This window comes from Mus musculus, chromosome 2, assembly GCF_000001635.26.
Source record: "Mus musculus strain C57BL/6J chromosome 2, GRCm38.p6 C57BL/6J".
Classification (NCBI taxonomy): Eukaryota; Metazoa; Chordata; class Mammalia; order Rodentia; family Muridae; genus Mus; species Mus musculus.
In genome coordinates this window covers 111,519,821-111,540,376 of record NC_000068.7, presented here as the reverse complement: position 1 = coordinate 111,540,376, position 20,556 = coordinate 111,519,821, and the positions used below count along the sequence as shown (strand labels likewise).

General features: G+C 35.3%; 1 protein-coding gene and 1 pseudogene across 1 annotated transcript; one reads left to right on the top strand and one right to left on the bottom strand.

Moving 5' to 3' along the window:
- Positions 1-2,089: 2,089 nt before the first annotated feature.
- Positions 2,090-3,028, top strand: Olfr1294 (olfactory receptor 1294). Its single transcript, NM_146885.1, has one exon. The coding sequence runs from the start codon at positions 2,090-2,092 to the stop codon at positions 3,026-3,028; it is 939 nt and encodes a 312-aa protein (NP_667096.1).
- Olfr1293-ps (olfactory receptor 1293, pseudogene) lies at positions 12,135-13,073 on the bottom strand (annotated as a pseudogene).

Sequence of the window (20,556 nt, the reverse complement as noted above, 5' to 3'; positions counted from 1 at the left end):
TGATGCTGGGATAGGTAACAGGAAGTTCATCTCTTCCTGTTTGGACAAATATGCAATAGGCACTATCACCTGTAACAGAAAATCCCAAAGAGATGTCCAAGGCAATTATTTCTAGAGTTCTAATTTTGATCAGAACAAAGAACACGTGAATTTCACCCATGAGACAATTTGAAGAAGTGAAAATAGGTCTGGGTGAGGGGAAGATTATCTCTACAAGACATAGATGTCTTCTTGAACACTCATCAGATGGGAAGAAAATTTGATTAAAACAAATGTGAGTTTGGTAAGTCATCCTGTCACTCTAATATTTTTCTGTAAGGCAATTCTTAAAATAATTCTAGTTACCAATACCCACTATGTATGGAGTTGAGAGTTGAGATTGGTTTTTTTCTCCTTTGTCATTTTAGAAACCAATTAATGTTTTTTTTTCCACCTCTCCTGTTCCATGTATGTCCATGTCTATAAGATCATCATTCTTTACACATAGGTTTTGTTTTGGTCATATATCCAAATCCATAAATGTACTATACATCTAATATAGTTCAAATATTCCCTACCACTTAAGTGAATAAAGTATTTTTTGAATCAAAGAGTGCATAGTAGATACATTTCCACATAAAAATAGTGGTAAAAATGAAATCAAATTAAATGGGAATTGTGGAAATCAGAATAAAGAATTCTGCCATCTCCTGTCTGCTAGAAAAAAGAAGAAATAGTCTCACGAGGGATGAGCTTCCTTATTTGTTGGCAGTGCCCAGTTGTCAGCTCTGAAAGCATATGCAGCAACAAAAAATGGACTCAACAGATTGTATTTATACTCATTTTTCATACATTTAATATAACACCCATATATGTAGCAAAAAAGAATCAAGGGGAAACAGGCTAGTCACTTGATAAGTATCATGGGAAAAATATGAGGAGGTTCTTGGGAGCAATTTCAGGAAGGAAAAGGAATTGGGTAAATGATAGAATTCTACGTACATTAAAAATATATATAAAAGTGAAACATACATACTACCAACAACCCTAACGAAAACACACAACAACAAAACACAACACAACAATCAATCTGTGAGCAAAGCAAGCTATTAGAAGCTGTTAGGTGCCCTTCCATCATCAATGTCTATCACATGGTGTCTTTTTAAGTTGTATAATTTTCATTACACTTGGAAATCCTTACAGAATCAAAATACTGAGACTATTACAAAGTTTATGACTTTATACAAGGGCACTCAATATAGGAAAAAAAAAAGCATTGAAAACTAGGAAAAAAATTATTATTTCTCTTTTAGACTCTAAAATAGATTATTCAATTTGTATCTGTTCATTCATTTTTATAATTATTATGTGTAAGCCAACCTTAGATTATCTAGAATGATTGCTACTGAGTTAGATGCAAGAATTTCAGATATGTTTTGATAGATTATTGATATGTTCCTGAAAACAATTTGCATGTTTAATACATCTTTTGCATTTATGTATTTAAATTACCAAATAAGTATCTGTAACTTAAGAAAAGTATAGGTAGCAAGTATTTTAAAGAAATGTGATTATCAATATGTGTGTGTATGTGTAAATAACAATAAATATGTGTATGTAGTTATAAAATATGCATGTGAAAATATGTTCATATATAAATGCATGTGATATATATATATATATATATATATATATATATATGCACATGTATATCTTAAACAAAGAGTTCAGATGAACCATCAAAACCAAAACATAATGAACAATATTGTTTCAAGATACACTAGGAAATATAACTAAAGGAAACAACTCGAAAGCATTAATGATTCTTGTATGTATATTTAATTCTATATTTTTATAAGAGGTATTTTCTCATAGATTATGTGTATATCAGTCACATCTGATGCTTTTTTTCTTGGAGAGTTGCTCATTAGCTTTTACTTTGAGCAGCAATGTCACTCATATTTGGCTTAGATTTCTCTTTAACATATGCATTTCTATTCAGGTAAGATTCAATAAGAATGTCTAATTCTACAAAGGAAGTAGACTACCTCATACTTCTAATGGATATTTTTTTTCTTTTCAGGTTATTTTTAAGGACACACTGAATAAAATGGATGGAGACAATCAGACTGTTGTGTCAGAATTTATACTCTGGGGACTTGCCCATTCAAAGAATATTCAGGTCTTGCTATTTGTGATATTTCTGATGCTTTATCTTCTCATCATGTCTGGAAATATTGTCATCCTGACCTTAATAACCACTGACACCCATCTGCATTCCCCCATGTACTTCTTGCTGGCCAACCTGTCTTTTGTTGACATGTGGCTCTCCACAAACACCACTCCTAAGATGATCACAGATTTTCTCAGGGAAATCAAGATCATTTCCTTTGCAGGATGTATGTCCCAGGTCTTCTTTTCCCATTGCATTGCTGCAGGAGAAATGGTGCTGTTGGTGGCAATGGCTTATGACCGGTATGTGGCCATCTGCAAGCCACTCCATTACTTCACCATCATGAACCTTAAGAGATGCAGCAGTTTGGTGTTGACTTCCTGGACAATTGGCTTTATACATGGTATAATTTACATAGTAGTGATTGTGCATCTGCCCTTTTGTGGTCCCAATGAAATAGACAGTTTCTTCTGTGACATGCCACTGGTAATAAAACTTGCATGCATGGATTATCATTATTTAAATACCTTAATGAATGCTGACTGTGGACTTGTGGCTATAACTTGCTTTATTCTGTTGCTTACTTCCTACACATATATTCTTATGACTGTATGTAAGAGCTCTAAAGCTGGTGCATCTAAGGCAATGAACACTTGCACTGCCCACATTACAGTCGTGCTAATCTTTTTTGTGCCCTGCATCTTTATTTATGTGTGGCCTCTCAATATCACCTGGTTGGACAAATTTTTTGCAGTGTTTTACTCTGTTTTTACACCCCTCCTAAATCCAGCCATTTATACACTGAGAAATAAAGAGATGAAAAATGCTATGAAAAGGTTCATAGGCAACTTTCTGGGTCCCAAAGTAAATTTGTAATATCCAGATACGCAAACTCCTTACTTTAAATAAGTTAAATACTAACTAGGAAATAGATTTAAAATCAGGAAATATAGTTTATATTTGAAAATGTTACCAATCTTCTAATATAGAAATAATATATTTTAAAATTATATAACATTATTAATCAACCAGTAAAGCATTGTTAATCCTTTGTCTTAAAATCTAAATATGAATAATCTTTATAAATATAATGAAAGAATGTCATCAATCTATTTTTTAATGAAGTTTAGATTATTTTTATTGACCAAACTCTTGTGTTTATCTTTGTGAATAACATCTTAACAAATTTTATTTGAGTATGATTTTGTACATCACTACACACCTCAAACCCTCCACTGACTCCATCAAATGGGCCAACTTCATCACCTTTTGCCTTATCACAGCTATTTACTGAAACCTTAATGTGGGAGGCAGTAAAAATTAAAAAAATAGATGAAACAAAGTGATAAACTTGACATAGACTATCAGTGAAGCTCACTTTGTGTCTGTGTGTTTTTTAACCAAGTGAATAATGTATCCAAATAAAACATTTGGATAAAGATTAATTAGGTTTGTGACTTGTATAATATCCTAAAATTTAATCTCCATTAGGACAGTGGAAGACAGTGTTCATAAATAGACTAATTATTAAAACTATTGTACTTCATTCAGTGGTTAACCCACATGTGATATTTTACAAGCATATTTGTAAGTATAAATGTGGTGTATTGGTCTGTGAGGGTGCAGATGTGTAAATAAACCAGACTATTTTATTTCCCATTTATGGTGATCATAGTTATATATTAATGAATAAACAACATACTTTGGTTTCAGAACATGGGAAATCAATCTCAAATTGATTGGGAATCTTCCTCCTATTCAATATCATTCATGGTGATAAAAGTTGAGCAGGATACTGGGGAAGAAAGAACATCAATTGTCTTACACAGATCTAGACCCTGCATAGGAAAATATAAACTCACCTAGCTATATGTGGGTACTACTGTTACAATGACAATAATTTGATGGGGGAACTCACTATATTTTGGGTGCCTTTTCCAAGGGAGAGAATTTATGCCTGATACTGTGAAGCTGGTTAAATTTTATAGCCATTCAAGCGATTTAAGATTTTCAGATCTTAAACTAAGGCTTTCTACTCATTTGGAGTTTTTAAACAAACATAAGGGGTAAGATTTTAATATCATTCTCCCATGTATGCATTCAGTTTTTCCAACAATATTTTTGACTATTCTGTCCTTCATCCACAATACATTTATCATATTTATTGACAATCAGGTCACTGAATTTTTGGGTAATTACTTAAAATCTTTTTGTAATTTATCTTTTCTGTTTACATCCTGATCACTGCCCCCTCCTGGTAACCCCTTCCCACAATCTTTCCCTCATCCTCTCTCTTCTTCTCCTGTGAGCAGGTAGTACTCCCCTGGATATCCCTCCACCCTGGTACTTCAAGTTTCTGAACGGCTAGGTTCTTGCTCTCCCTTGAGGCCAGACATGGCAGCCCAGCTAGAAGAACATTTTGCACATAAGGGATCAGTTTTGGGGATGGCCCCATTCCAGGTGTTCAAGACCCACATGAAGACCAAGTTGCACATATGCTACACATGTGCAGGGAAGGCCTAGGTCTAGACATTGTATCTTCTTTGGTTGGTGGTTCAGACTCGGAAAGCTGCAAGGGTTATGAATACTTGGCTCTGTTGGTCTTTCTGTGGTGTTCCTATCCCTTCAGAACCCGTAATCCTTCCTCCTATTTTTTCATGAGTTCTCAAGCTCCACTCACTGTTTGGCTGGAAGTGTCTATATCTGTCTGGGTCAGGTGCTGGATGGAGCTTCTCAGAGGACAGATATGCTAGGCTCTTGTCTATAAGCATAACAGAGTATCATTAATAGTGTTAGGGATTGATGTTTGCCCATGGGATGGGTCTCAAACTGTGTAGGTTATTGATTTCCATTCCCACATTCCCTGCTCCATCCCCCATGCCTATATTTCTTGTAGAGAGGATAAATTATGGGTTGAAAGTTTTGTGGGTGAGTTGGTTATCTCTATTGCTCCACTTGGTTTCCTGACTAGCTACAAGAGGTTCAATATCCCCAGTGTTGTAAGCCATAGCTAATGTTACCCCCATTGGTTCTTGGGTGCCTCCCTTATCCCAGGTCTCTAACTCATCCTATAGATGCCCATTCCTTCTTGCCCCAATGAGATATCTATTCATTTTCACAGTCATCTGGCCATCTTTTCTGTCCTTCCCCACATATGATCCTGAACCTCCCCCCATTTTTCCCTACACCCATCCTATTTCCCTCCTACCATCTACCTCTTATGAATATCTTATTCCCCATTCTAAGTGAAATTCAAACTCCCTCACTTGGGCCTTCCTTCTTATATATAAGTAACATCTTGGTAGACAATCATGCCATTACAATGCTGTTTTGACTACTATTGTAGTCAAATTGTTCCTGCCTAAAAGAACTGGAGGGACAAAAATGAAGAAGAGACTGAGGGAAAAGTGGTCCAGTTACCAGCCCAACTTGAGACCCATCTAAAGTATAACTTCAGTTCATATCTAATAATCCAATGAGCATTTTGTTTTGTTTTTCCTTTTTTCCAGGGATATTTTGACTATCATTTGCTTCCAAATTGCTCTTTTGGGGATCATTGCTATGTAATTGGTGATTTATTATTCTAATACTGTTTTTGGTTGGTGATAGGATGTTGGCTCTGAAGTTAGGTCATTGGTCAGATTTTCCTAACATGAATTTTTAGAGCATTAGGTTAAAGTCCCAAGGAAAGACAGTGAGTTGAAGTTTTAGTGAAATTTCTGGGTCAAATTGAATGTAATAATAGGAGAGGTAGAACTGTGTCCAGTCTGGTCATTTGTGTTCATGACTTGGCAGTGAGGGTCTTAGTGTAGGGTGCATTGAGCAATGGCAGAACCAGGTTTTTTACTAAGTTCAGCAAATGACCCAGACAATTTTGCCACATCTAGCAATGTGTGCTGGGAACTGGCAGAGTTTGCTGTATAATAACTATCATTTCAGGATACCATATTTATACAATATTGTAAATTTCAAAATTACTTACAAAGAAGTTGGTTCTGATATCTTTTTCCTACATAAATATAAAAAAAAATACTGGAAACTTTAAAAGCATCCAATGAAATGTCCAACAGTGGGGAGAAAGAATTGTAGATTCCACCTCCAATTGTTCCTGCAAAAAAGAATGGGAGGGACAAAAATGGAGAAAAGACTGAGGGAAAGACAGTCCAGTGACCAGCCAAACTTGAGACCCATCTCAAAAGGATGCTCCAAGGCTTGACATATTACTGATGCTATAGTCTGCTTACAGACAGGAGCCTAGCATGGCTGCCCTCTAAGAGGCCCAACAAGCAGCTGAAAGAGTCAGAGGGACATACTTATACCCAATCAATGAACAGAAGCTGGTGATCTCTGTGGTTGAGTTAGGGAAAGGCTAAAAGAAGTTGAGGAGGAGGGCAACCCCATAGGAAGCTCAGCAGTCTCAACTAACATGGCCCCTGAGATCTCTTAGAGACTGAGACACCAACCAGACAACATACAGAAGCTGCTCCAAGGCCCCCAACACATATACAGCAGAAGACTGCCTAGTCTGGCCTCTGTGGGAGAAGTCAGATGCATCTAACACTGGAAAGACTTAAGGCCCCTGTTGGGAGCCGCCCTCACATTTGCCATTATAAGATGGCGCTGACAGCTGTGTTCTAAGTGGTAAACATAATCTGCACACGTGCAGGGGCAGTTTTCCCGCCATGTGTTCTGCCTTTCCCGTGATGACAACTGAGCCGATGGGCTGCAGCCAATCAGGGAGTAATACGTCCTAGGCGGAGGATAATTCTCCTTAAAAGGGACGGGGTTTTGCCATTCTTTTTCTCTCTCTTGCTTTCTTGTTCTCTCTCTCTTGCTCTCTTGTTCTTGTTCTTTTTCTTGTTCTTTTTCTCTCTCTTGCACTCTTGCTCCTGAAGATGTAAGCAATAAAGCTTTTGCCGCAGAAGATTCCGGTTTGTTGCATCTTTCCTGGCCGGTCGCGAACGCGTGTAAGAGGCCCCAAGGCGAGGGGAGGTCTAAAGGAGGTGGGCATCCTCTTGGAGAGAATGGGGAGGAGAAATGGGATGAGTAACTGTAGGAGGGCAGACCAGGAGGGAGTAACAACTGGAATTTAAAAGAAAAAATAAAGGTAATAATAATAATAAAAAGCATCCCATATGTTCATTAGACTGATTATGCAGATTATTTCATGGATTATAAATATATCAAAACACTGTTCTTCACTTTAAGTTTGACCAATTCAAATAATAAACATAACTTTTATAAGTAGGAATAAATAAAATAGAAAGCAGATTAGTAAAACAAGGAAACAATGTATTAGTGGTTCCAAGAGACAGAAAACTGTGTACCTCTTTCTGACTCTTTGTCACTGTCTGTGTGTGTGTGTGTGTGTGTGTTGTATCATTTATGGGGAATGACACCTTTGTTCTCTTAATACCTTCAAGTGATTGAATAAAGTTCTTTCAATATAGATGATATTTTTTTTTCATTCAAAATCTACTGATCTAAATGCTAACTTCACAGAAACACCAAGGCTACCATTTGACAAAATAGACCATTGTTGGAGTTTAACAATATCTCCACATAAAACTACCTAAGTCAAAAGTTGAATGTTTCCTGTGTTTTATTCCATTGGAAATTTCACCATAGGAGATGGTGTCAGGCCCATTGTAGTTATTATTTCTTTTCTGTAAAGTCTTGGTTCTCTAATTTCCTTTTCATTTTTATTCTCCTCATCCTTGTAGTGATATTCTTTACTTCATTCTCTCTATCATTTATCTGCTGCTATTTCTGGCTGTTTATATTTGTTGTCTTAAATATTTGCTTCTTATTTATTTATTGTCTCAAAAGTAGTCATTTAAATTGGCTTGCTAAAAGAAGGATCATAGCAATACTCAGTATTGCGCTGGTTAATGCTTTATTCGGTAGTTCTTTTATTATTATTATTATTAATTTTATTTATTTACATTTCAAATGTATCTCCCTTCCTGATTTTCCCACCACAAATCCCTTATCCCATCCTCCCTCACCCTGTCTGTATGAGAGTGCTCCTCCACTCCCCACCCCCAACTGTCTTAGCATTTCCCTATGCTGGGGCATGGAGCCCTCACAAGACCAAGGGCCTCCCCTTCCACTGATGCCAGATAAGGCCATCCTCTGCTTTTATGCACCTGGAGCAATGGGTTCCTCCATGTATACTCTTTGTTTGATGGTTTCGCCTTTGGGAGCACTGGGGGGTCTGGTTGGTTGCTATTGTTGTTCTTCCTATGGGGTTGCAAATACCTTCAGCTCCTTCAAGACCTTTTCCTGTCTTCCTATCTGAATCAGTTCTTCACATGCTGTTTTTCTCCTTGAATTTGATGACCATTCCAGACTATTTGACGATTCATGCTCTAGTTTTATGTTCTTACATCCATGTAGTATTTTTGTGTATTTCTCTTTTGTAGATATTTCCAGTAGAATGCCATTAAATATAGAATCATTATTGGTTAAGCTCATTAATAATTACTTTTTACTTTATTTTCCCTAGATAATATGAATCACAGTCTCTGGTTCAATTTGTCTGATTCTTTGTCTCTTGTAAATTTTATTACAAAACTCTTAATAATTTTTGGTTTCTATTGTTTACTTTACACCCATTAATTGAATAACTCATGATTACAAATTTGAATTATGAACTTGAAGTTTTCTAAAATATTTACTTCTGAACTATACATATTTGATCTGTCTTCCTTTTTAATAATCACTTTTCAGTTTGATTTTGTCACATTTGTTGCAAAAAACCAAGACAGTTCAGAGTATTTGATAAGCTTATTAGTTCTGTCCACCAAAAGGAAGATGTCGGATTTTAAATTTTAACAATCAATTTGTGGATGCTTTCATGTAATGATGATTCAATTTATTATACTTACCATTGCATCATTGATCCTCATATGATCCATTTCCTGTTTTTGGAAGATTATTTTATTTTTTGTGTTATTTTGGTTTTTTAGTAGCAAATTCATTAGATTCCTTTAACTATGACATGAAAAATTGTATCTATGCATGGTGGTGCACGTATATATCTGCACTTGGCAGGGGAACTAGATATATTTTCATAAGTTTAAAGGCAACATGAGCTACATGATGAGTTTTAGGGCATTTTGACAATGTGACATGATGCTCTGTCACAAAAAGTTAAAATAAAGAAGTTCCAGAATGATTTTGCATGTTTCTGCTGTAGACCTAGCATCATGTATTTACCTAAGAAATCTAGATTTTTTTTTTAGTGACAAAGAGTGCTTGACAACAACATAAGGACATTAAATATAATTTTCTTTTATTTGGATTTCAGAGGAAAATGTTGAGAACTACTTATATCTTATTAAAATAAAACAATTCATATTCATATCATTAATTGAAATTAGATAAACATTGTTTAATGATATATATTTTTATTACTGATATTAATATACTTAGTCCTTTGCTTTAATCAAATAAGTGTTGTTTAGAAAGCAAAACCACTGTTACCAACTTATAGATAGTTGAACTTTGCATGATTTCTGTTTAATGATTTATTCATTTCATTGGAATTTTATAACTTAAATAAAATATCATTAAATAAATTATTTTTGATCAAACTTGATTTTTTAGAGATTACACAATGCTTTGTATTATACTTTTAAAAGTGATTCTTTGTGAACTTCATAAAATAATCAGATATATCCCTTTTCCCCTGAATACTTTGATCCAATATTCTCTTCTAATCTCCCATGGAAATTTTAATGTTTTTGTTTTCATATTCTAATTTTTAATCGTTTGTACTTGTATATGACTGTATAATATTCTGTGCCCATGTGTGCATGTGTCAATGAACGAATGAAGGCATGAAATTCCTTGGTGTTGCCATGAAGTTGTGCTATTTTGTGTTCTCACTAACAATATATTAGAAATTCCTTTTTTTTTTCTATAGGTTATCCTTAGGTTATATTATTAAACATTGAGATGATGTATCCAATAGGCCAAGGATGGTATTTAAGTATAATTTAAGCCTGCATATATTTTAGCATGAAAGAACTTGAAGATTTTTCATGTAAATATTGATTTTATCTTACATATAAACTAAAAGATTATATGCTTTGCTCAATTTTCTATTAGATTGTTGAGATCATGAAATTACATACAATAACAATAATGGCTGGTTTTTAAATATTAAAATTATTATTTTGGTGTTTTATTAATTTTCTCATCTATCTTCTTTTTAGGTAGTTTAATCTGACGTTAAAACTAATTATATATATATATCATATATATGATTTATATATTTAAATTTATACTCTCCTTTACTTTTTTCCTGATATTTATAATTCCTCAGTAGGATAGAAAGAATATGCTCATGGAAGAATATGCATACAATATACACACTTGCACATAAATCTATACATTTCCATTGTAGCTCCAGTGCCCCAAATAAATATTTGCTAAAATTGGAATAAATCATTCCCCCAAAGTAATTTGTGAAATACCAAACTTTGACTAAGTCAAAACTCTTTACTACATGACCATCAATTAGTATGGATAATATAATACTATCTAAAATTCACTGAAAGGTGAGTATGTCACAGGACTATGTTCCCTTATGTAACTTTAGTAATTAGATACTTCTCAGCCGGGCAGTGGTGGTGCACACCTTTAATCCCAGCACTTAGAAGGCAGAGGCAGGCAGATATCTGAGTTCGAGGCCAGCTTTGTTTGCAGAGTGCATTCCAGGATAGCAAGGGCTACACAAAGAAACCCTGTCTTGAAAACCAAAAAAAAAAAAAAAAAAAAAAAAAAAAAAAAACCAACAACAAAAAAAGTAATTAAAGACTTCTCATAACCATGTATAATGCATATCTTGATCTTTTTATTAATGTGTGGACCAAAACTTATTTTAAAAAAAGATAGCCATAATTGTGTTTAAGTGGCATTGAACCATCATCTTTTGTTTTTAACATTCTGATAATAGAAATTGATAGTTGTATATAAGTGATATACTTTTTGCCAAGATAGTCAAAGGCTGAAAAACTCTTAATTCTAATTCTGTTTACTATTCTATAGTCAACTGTAGTATCTCAGGTCGTTAAATGTCTTTTGTTTATTTGTTTGTTTGTTTTTTGGGGGGATTTTTTGGGGGGAGTTTTTGTTTTGTTTTGTTTTGTTTCGTTTCCTTTTGTTTTGTTTCATGAGACAGGATTTCTCTGTATAGCCCTGGCTGTCCTGGAAAGCACTGTGCAGACCAGGCTGGCCTCGAACTCAGAAATCTGCCTTCCTTTGACTCCCAAGTGCTGGGATTAAAGGCATGTGCTACCATTGCCCGGCTTCTTTAAATGTCTTGAAAAAAAATAATACTGGATAGTTCAGTATTGCTGTCACATCTGATGAGGCACTAATAGACTATGGTTTGTTATAGTAGTAGTAGTAAAAAAATGATATGGTTACCAGGAAGAAATACCACTTATGAATCTCAGTAGTAGGCATATAAACTATTATCATTGAGCACATTTTTAGTTAGGTATTATTAATTCTCTTATTATGTTTTTATGGATAATGCGCAAATTAAAATTTTCTTTAATGTAAAATAGTCTAAATTGTATCTTTTATTATAACAAATAGAAAAGTATCCAGGAAGTTTCAGTTGAACACAAAGAATACCATAATATTACACTTAATTATGCAAAAATGAGTGAAATAGTATTTTGAAATAAAGCTATTGATTTTGAACCTATATAACCTTGAAAATGCAAGGTCCAGAAAACAAAAGAACTACTGTGATATGAGCAGTCAGTGTAGACAGAGCCTTAGATGACCTATTTTATAAAAATAAAAGCTATAATAATCACAGATAATAAATCAAGGCAATATTAGAACATTCTTAAACAATTACTAAGTGAGGTAAAATGGAATTTTATAACTCACATAAGGTCAGCTGCATAATGTAATAACTTCTTTTGCTCAGTATCTCAATCTCGTGGCCAGAGGAGATCTATGAGTTCACCCAAAAGTTTAAATTCCATTGTCTCAGGCGTCTCATGGCAGTTTTCATCTCTGTGTTCCTCAGTGTGTATATAATGGGGTTCAAGAGAGGAGTGACCACAGAATAAAACACAGCAAGGAATTTATCTAATGACTTGATGGGAAAGGGCCAGGCATAAATGAAAATGCAAGGTCCAAAAAACAAAAGAACTACTGTGATATGAGCAGTCAGTGTAGACAGAGCCTTAGATGACCTATCAGAAGGGCGGCGCTGGATGGTAGTTAGAATGATACTGTAGGAGATGATTAACAAAACAAAAGAGCACACAGTAAGCACACCACTGTTGGCAATGACCATGATGTCTAACCTATATGTGTCTGCACAGGCAAGTTTGATTACTCTAGGAAGGTCACAATAAAAACTGTCAACCTTATTGGGACCACAAAAGGGTAAGTTGACGGCAAAGGCCAATTGGCTCACTGAGTGTAGGAAGCCAGTTGCCCATGCAGTAGCCACAATGCCAGCACATACATTGCCACGCATAATTATTGTGTAGCGTAGAGGCTTACAAATTGCTACATATCTGTCAAAGGCCATGGCTATGAGGGTCACCAGCTCACTCCCCCCAAAGAAGTGAAGGAGAAATATCTGTGCAAAACAGCCATGGACAGAGATGACTTTGTGTTTCCTGAAAAAATCAGCAATCATCTTTGGTGCTGTGACAGAAGACAGACACAGATCAATGAATGAGAGGTTGGCCAGAAGGAAATACATAGGAGAGTGGAGGTGGGAGTCATAGGTTACTGTCATGACAATAAGAAGGTTACCAAACACAATTCCTACATAGAAAATGAGAAAGAATGCAAATAGAAAGATCTGAAGTCCCTGAGAATCAGAGAGGCCAATAAAAATAAATTCTTTCACCACAGAGTCATTTGCTTCCCTTGATGATTCATTCCAGAAGAGAGTCTCTGTATTTGCCTTGGAGAAGACAATAAAAAATTAATTCAGCATTGTTATATGCAAATTTAGCTTCTGTTCACACATTAAGGATTTGATATGATCTATTGCATACAGCCCCTAAGCTAAAACTAAAAACTCATGATTTAAATCTCATTGCTTCCTTGCCTGTATTGTTCCTCAGTTAGCCAAGCCTCCCAATTTCTCTATGGTTTTAGATTCAATCCCAAAATAATGTTACTGTTTGTGCTGCGTTTTCTGTACTATCTTCCTAGGCTTACTTCACTCATCTCTGAACATCAAGACATTAAGATATATAGAATGGTCCATTCATTTAAATGTTAAAGTGCTTAGGAGAAAATAAATTAACAAATGAAACAAAATGTACAAAATGGAAATGGCAAAACTAAGTAAAAATATAGAGTTAAGAGATTCCATGACACATCACCTATGTATAACATAAAAGGCAGAGATAGGGATGATGTGCAGTGTCTTGTGGGAGATAAGAGGATATAAAAATGTTTTGGTAGAATTCTGTCATCTCCTCTTTGTTTAGAAATTTACATACTCATAACCAATTGTGCTTACAAATTGTGTTCATCTCTCCATTATTCCATACCTTCTTCTTTAACCATTCCTAGTTAAGTATCAAATAACTGTGTACAAAGTCCTATGAAAATTTAGTGATTTTTTTTCCAAATATGGGGAAGATCTAATCATAAAATAATTCATGAAACTCTTTAAGTCTGTGTCTCCTTAATCCTGTAAAATTATAACCATGTGAATACTGACAACACTCTAGGATAGGAGATATATTGTGGTGTGGCTAGTTAATGAAAGCATCTCTTTAGAATCATATTGTTTAAAAAATTGTTTTGAGTTTTAATTTATTTTAAAACTTTGAATCATTTGGGGGAATAGAGAAGATAGAAAAGAAAAAATTCCAGAATGTATCTCCCTGAGAAATATGCCTAAGATGAAGGTGGCTCAAGCGTTCTTATCTGAAGAAAATCAATATCTACCATAGTAGAAAATAAGAATTTACGAATGTAATTTCTCAGAAAAAAAAAGAGAAATCTTGTAGCTCAGTATGAGTCACATCTGCAGAGTTTTGTTGCTAAGAGGAGAATGTTAAATTCTAATCCCCATCTAGTGTCCGTTAACCAGCACATGGCCTCCTCAGGCTTCATTGGGGAATGTTAAAAAGACTAAAGATGTTTTTAAATGATTTACAGATTATATTTTTCAATTTTCTTTCATTGAAGGAGGTTTCTTGCACTTTACACTGCATATATGATACTAAGGGGCAAGCATGACTAAGGCATAAATATTTTAATCACACCCTCTTTCAATTCAATCTTTTAAATATTATGCCTTCATAACCTTCTTTTGCCTTAATTTCTTTTTCAACAAAATATCTTTTTATTCTTTGAGATGGGAATCAAGGCATTGAGTTTAAGTCATATCCACTGCTTGATCCTGGATGTCTTAAGAAATATTCAGGGGCCTTTATTTTTCTGGTTTCAAAATGGCATAACTCAATCAATAGTTTTCAAAATATCCACAGCTGTATCAATGTACATTTCAACTTTTATGAAAAAATTTAAAAATTTTCCTGAGAATATTTATTTAAAAAACTCACAGAAATTAATATACTAGATTTAGGGGGACAGAAGAATTGTAAAATCTACTAAATGAAGAGGAAGTAATTTCTCATGTCAAAAAAGTAAGTGTAGGAGTCAATCTTTACTGCTGCTAGAACACCACTAGCAAGGGTTATCCTCTTACTATTACCCATGTTGATTATTATAAGCGCTTAAGGCAACCCTAAAGGGTTTTTCATTCATTTTCCTGAAGAAAAGAATCATAACTGAGTTCTGCCTAATGAAATTCTACTCATAGAGACATGTAATTTTTAACAAAATTCTAACCTGGAGTTGCTTCTAATGATGAATTTAAATTTTGTAACTCCACTTACCTCTTTCATAACTTGAAGAGACAGCAGTTATCTTAAGAGACAGAACAGTACAGAGTCCCAGTCTTTATACAGTTTTTAAAAGCATCCATTTCTGGGAGATTGAATTTATGTGAATTGTCCTTCTGAGCAAACTGATTGGCTAATGGTAAGAATTCATATAGTAAGCAGAAGCCCCTAGAGGATCCAGAAACAACCTGAGATTTCCTGGCAAACTGGTTCAATATTACAGGTTTTCTCTTGGCCTTGGAGGAAACCATCTATCTGAGTTAAGGATCATTGTCACAATTTCTTGGGCCATTGGATAATATTACTATCTCATTCGATCTAAGTCTAACTGTCTAAAAATTAAAATACATGAAATAACATGGAGAAATTAAATTCTATATGTATTAATCATATAGTGAAAGATAATATTTAGATATTATACAAATAGCATAGCTTAAGCTGTCAATGACCAATATGTAGAGAACAGAGGAAAAAAATACTCAGTAGTATTAAAAGTCTCAGTGCTTTCAGTTTGCTTTATTTATCTGATTTAATTGCAATGAAGACACTAAAGTGAGTGAAAATAAACAACCAATGTTTTTAAATTATATATAACTGCAGAAAATAACTATTCAGACATTATCTAAACTGTGTGTCTTTTTCTCTAAGTCATTCTTTAAAGAAGACTGCCAAGCCAGTAAAATTTTGCTTTATAATATACCAAAGGTTTCTTTTGTGGGAGTTGATGGATTACATGATTCAAAATCTATGGTCTATATCTTAAATGACAATATACATTATACATTACAAACTCAGCTTAGAAGAACACATACAAGTTCTAATAATGTTTCTTTTCCTATTTTTCTTTATTTTTTATTATTTTCTTTATTTACATTTCAAATGTTATCCCTTTCCTAGTTTCCCCTCCAAAAAACCCCTATCCCCTCCCATCTTTCCCTACTCCCCAACCCAGCCACTCCCATTCCCAGTCCTGGCCTTCCCCTATACTGGGGCATAAAACCTTCACAGGACCTAGGGCCTCTCCTCCCATTGATGACCAACTAGGCTATCTTCAGCTACATATACAGCTAGAGCCACATGTCCCACCACCTTGATTGGTGGTTTATTTCCACGGAGCTCTGGGGGTACTGGTTAGTTCTTTCTTAAAGTACACAGATTATTTCCTCTTAGTTTACATATTTGTTTCTTTACACAAACTCATATTTTTCCCCAATGGACCCACATAATTTCCCTAAGAAATATCTATTAATATTCAATGTTGTCCTGCCTACAAAGAGATATGATAAAGTTTCGTTGCATACATATACATTATTTTTTTAACTAAATTTTAATCTTTTTATGACAGTCCAGTTTTTATCCCCCTCCCTATCTACCTTCCAACAGTTCCTCATCCCATTCTTCTTCTCCAGTCTCGAGGAGAATGTCCCTATCCTCCTCATCCCATCCCATCAGGTCTTCCTACCCCTTGGGGTCTCAAGTTTCTCTAGGGTTAGATAAATCTTCTCTCACTGAGGCCAGACCAGGCAGTCCTCTCCTACATATTTGTCAGGGGCCTCAGACCAGCTAGTGTAAGCTGCATGGTTGATGGTTCAGTGTCTAAGAGATCTTAGGAGTTCAGGTAAGTTGAGACTGCTGGTCTTCCTATGGGGTTGCCCTTCTCCTCAACTTTTCCAGCCTTTCCTTAATTCAACCACAAGGGTCCCGGACTTCATTCCATTGGTTGTGATATGTGAATTTTTACAAGCAAAATGACGTGGAACTTTGTATAGCAATTTCTGATCATTTCACTTTAGGTATGCTGATTAAGAAAAACCATGTATAGTATCTTTATTTTATCATTGGCAGAATTTATTGCAACTGAATATTAGGTGAAATTATTTGATAGGTAGACATCTTAATTTTCTAAAATCAATAGAGGAAATTTTTGTATTCTATAGCGTTCATACTTATGGTATTCAGTTCATATATGCAATATCACATACACTTATAGATCAAACTTCATCAGTCAGGTGATCAATATTTGATAGATATTTGCCATGCATTAGGAAATTACATTCATAGCATGGGTATTGTTCTGGTCATATCTCAAATTTTTAACTTATGGTCTCATAATTAAATGAGGATGCCTCAATCCCACTTAGAAGGTTGAAAGAAATAATCACTGGAGACAGAGGGATGGTGGGACATGGGTGGGAAAAGTGAGGGGGAGGCAAAAAGGGGAACAAGGGTTAGGTATGGGGGGAGTCATGAGAGAAGCCCAAAGGGCTAGGAGAATGAATGGAAATAAGCAAGCTATTGGGTGGGAGGTGAGGGACCCTCTAGAAAGTACCAGAGACCCAGGACATGAGATACTCTCAGGGCTCAATGTGGCTGACGTTAGCCAAAATGCCAAACAATGAGGACAGGGAACACATAGAGTCCACATTCAGTAGATAGATAGGGCCTCAAGTGGAGGGATGGGGTTACTTATCCACAGTCAAAATTTCTGATCTAGAAATATTATTGTCTAAAAGAACTACAGGAACTGAAATGTATAAGAGACTGAGGGAAATGTGGTCCAATGACTGGCCCAACTTGAGGCATCTTATGGGGATGGGAGGCACCAAAGCCTGACACTGTTACTAACGCTATGCCTTGTTTACAGATGGGAGCTGGGCATGGATGCCCTATGAGAGGCCCTCAAGCAGCTGACTGAGACAGAAGCATATACTTGCTCCCAACCACTGGACTCCTATGGTTGAATTAGGGGAAGGATTGAAGAAACTGAAGGGGAGAGGGACCCCATAGGAAGACCAGAAGTCTCAACTAGCTCAGAACCTAGGGAGCACCCACAGACTAAGTCACCAACCCGGGGCATACAGGGGCTGGTCATAGACCCCAGACACAAATATAGTAGAGTTCTGAATTGTCTGACCTCTGTGGGAAAAGATTAGCTTAATCCTTGAGAAACTTGAGGCTTCAGGAAAGGTGGAGGCCTGGTGGGTGGGGAACCCTCTCAGAGACAAGGGAGAGGAAGAATTGGATGAGGAACTGTGGGAAGGTGAACCAGGAGGAATGAGCAATGACTGGAATGTAAAAAAATAAAATAATTTTTAAAAAAAATGTGGTCACTTAGATTATATTGATATAGTAATAGACCAGGGAGGAGCAAGCTTCTCTATATTCTTTATTGATGAAGTGAATGATTTTGAAGAGTTTTTTGAAGTTATCAATGCTGGGATGACTAACAGGAGGTTTCACTTGTCCTTTTTTCTATTTGCATGGATATGTAGCTCTCAGAATCCTGCTTAATAGAGAAGTCCCTCAGAGAGGTTCAACATAATTATGTCCAACTTTCTCATTTTGTTTAAAACACAGAACAGTTGACATGGAAGACCCATGAGTCAATTTCAGGAAGTGAAGATTGGTCAGGCTGAAAGGAAAACTGTCTCTACACAACATGAATGTTTTCATAAGCACATATTAGATGGGAAGAAAATCTCTCCCAAGAGAAAATTATGATTTTTGGTAAGTCTTCTCTCTGATAGTCGTCTATTATATAATTATTAAATTATTTGTAGCTGCCTCTTTATATCAATAGCCACAATGTTTTGGGTTGAGAATTGTTTCTTTATCTTTTGTTGGTTTTAGAGGTCAATTAATGTGTTTTCCCTACCTGTCCTATTTTTTTGATCGCTCCTGTCTGTAACAAAGTTCATCATATTTAAATCAGATAACCCATATGAGTAATATCCATAGCATTCCCTTCAACTTAACTAGACAAAATGTTTTTAAACCAAAGTGCACATCGTAGAAAAGAAAACTGTAAACTTAGAACTTGGAGTAAAGTCAAAGTAAGTTTAGTTTATTTAAGTTTATTATAGAAATTAGCTAAAAAATAAAATAATTCTGCCAACTATTGCCTTCAATGAGAAAAAGAATTACCTACTCGCAAAGATGAATTCCTAGTTTATTGTTAAAAGTAGAGTGGTCAGTTGTGCAATCATTAGCCACAACAAAAATGAAGCCAACAGACTGAACTTGCATGCATTTGTGCATATACAAGTATTCATACACCCATATTTGTAACACTAAGAATCAAGGACAAAGAGGCTAGCCACTGAGGGTTAGCATGGCAACAGTATGCAGGGATGGTATTTGGGAGTGGTATAGGAAATAAAAGGTATTGGTATTGGTATTGAGATTGAGATTAAAAGAAAATAGAAATATAATGTAATTCTACTTCAAGTAAGAACATATATAAAACATATGTTTATATGTATGTATATAATTTTAGTAATTTATAAACATATACATTTATAAATATATACAAATATACTTGTATATATTTATATGTATATAGCACATATATATTTACATATGAACATATTTGGTACATTTGAAAATACATATTTTATATATGTAAATATACATACACATCTATATATGTCTGTATGTTTGCATATCTTACACAAAGAATTCAGGTAATCATTAAAAACACTGGCCATAACTTTATGAACAATATTGTTTTAAGGTACACTAGGAAATACAAATAAAAGGAATAACTCATATATATAATTGCACTGAGTATATAGAAAGATTTAATGATTTCCACATGTATATTTTATCATATATAGTCACAACACATCAAATTGAGTATGCAACATTCTCTAAGCTATTGTAATATATCATTAAAACAGGTCTGATTGTTGGGGCCAGCCTGCGGCTCTCATGTCTGGGTTCAAGCCTGGAAGGTATCTTGGAGCTGAAAGAAAAGGAATCTAGGCGGAAGAGAGAGAGTGAAATGGAACCAAGACAGGATTCTGATCAAGGCTCAACTTTAATGGCAGTGGACATGGTTTGTAAAGGAGAGGGGAGGCCCATTCCCAGTCACACTAAGTTTCTTGTGAAATTGTCAGAACAGCCTTTTAGCAGGAACTCGTGAAATTCACAGTTCGCAGCTAACTCCTGAAGATCTTGGAGAACTGGTTTGCCCTCAGGCAGGCAGCAGGCAGTGTAACATCAAAGGAGAGTGATGAGAAGCAGCATAGCAGGTGGCTCCACCTCAGTGGTGGATGGGTCTGAACCAGCCTGGCTAGGCTGAAGGAGGTTACATCCCCCCCCCCACCACCTTTTAAATAATATTAAACAAAACTGGACTGAGGCATAAAATTTATTTATGCTCTATAGTCCTGCCTGGGAGTTATGGTGGCTGGTGATCGTGCCTGTCTTAGGATCTCAGATCTTCTCAAATCATCCTTATCTGTCATAGGAGTGTATGTGCAGCTTGTTTGTGTTTATTTTTCCACAAAACATGGCTTTGTGGTGTATTATTAACAGCCATGGCCTCTTGGTATGTACCCCTTACTTAGATTGGTATGATTCCGTGATCTGGTTGCCCGTTATTGACTAACTGGCCCTCATAGCACACCATACTCCCAATTCAGACCAAAGCCACAATATGAACTTAGAATGCTTTTGATGGAGAATAAAAACTGCCATCTGCGC

Bases quoted from the DNA above. Each gene is read 5' to 3' on its own strand.
- Olfr1294 (NM_146885.1), top strand. From the start codon at position 2,090: ATGGATGGAGACAATCAGACTGTTGTGTCAGAATTTATACTCTGGGGA.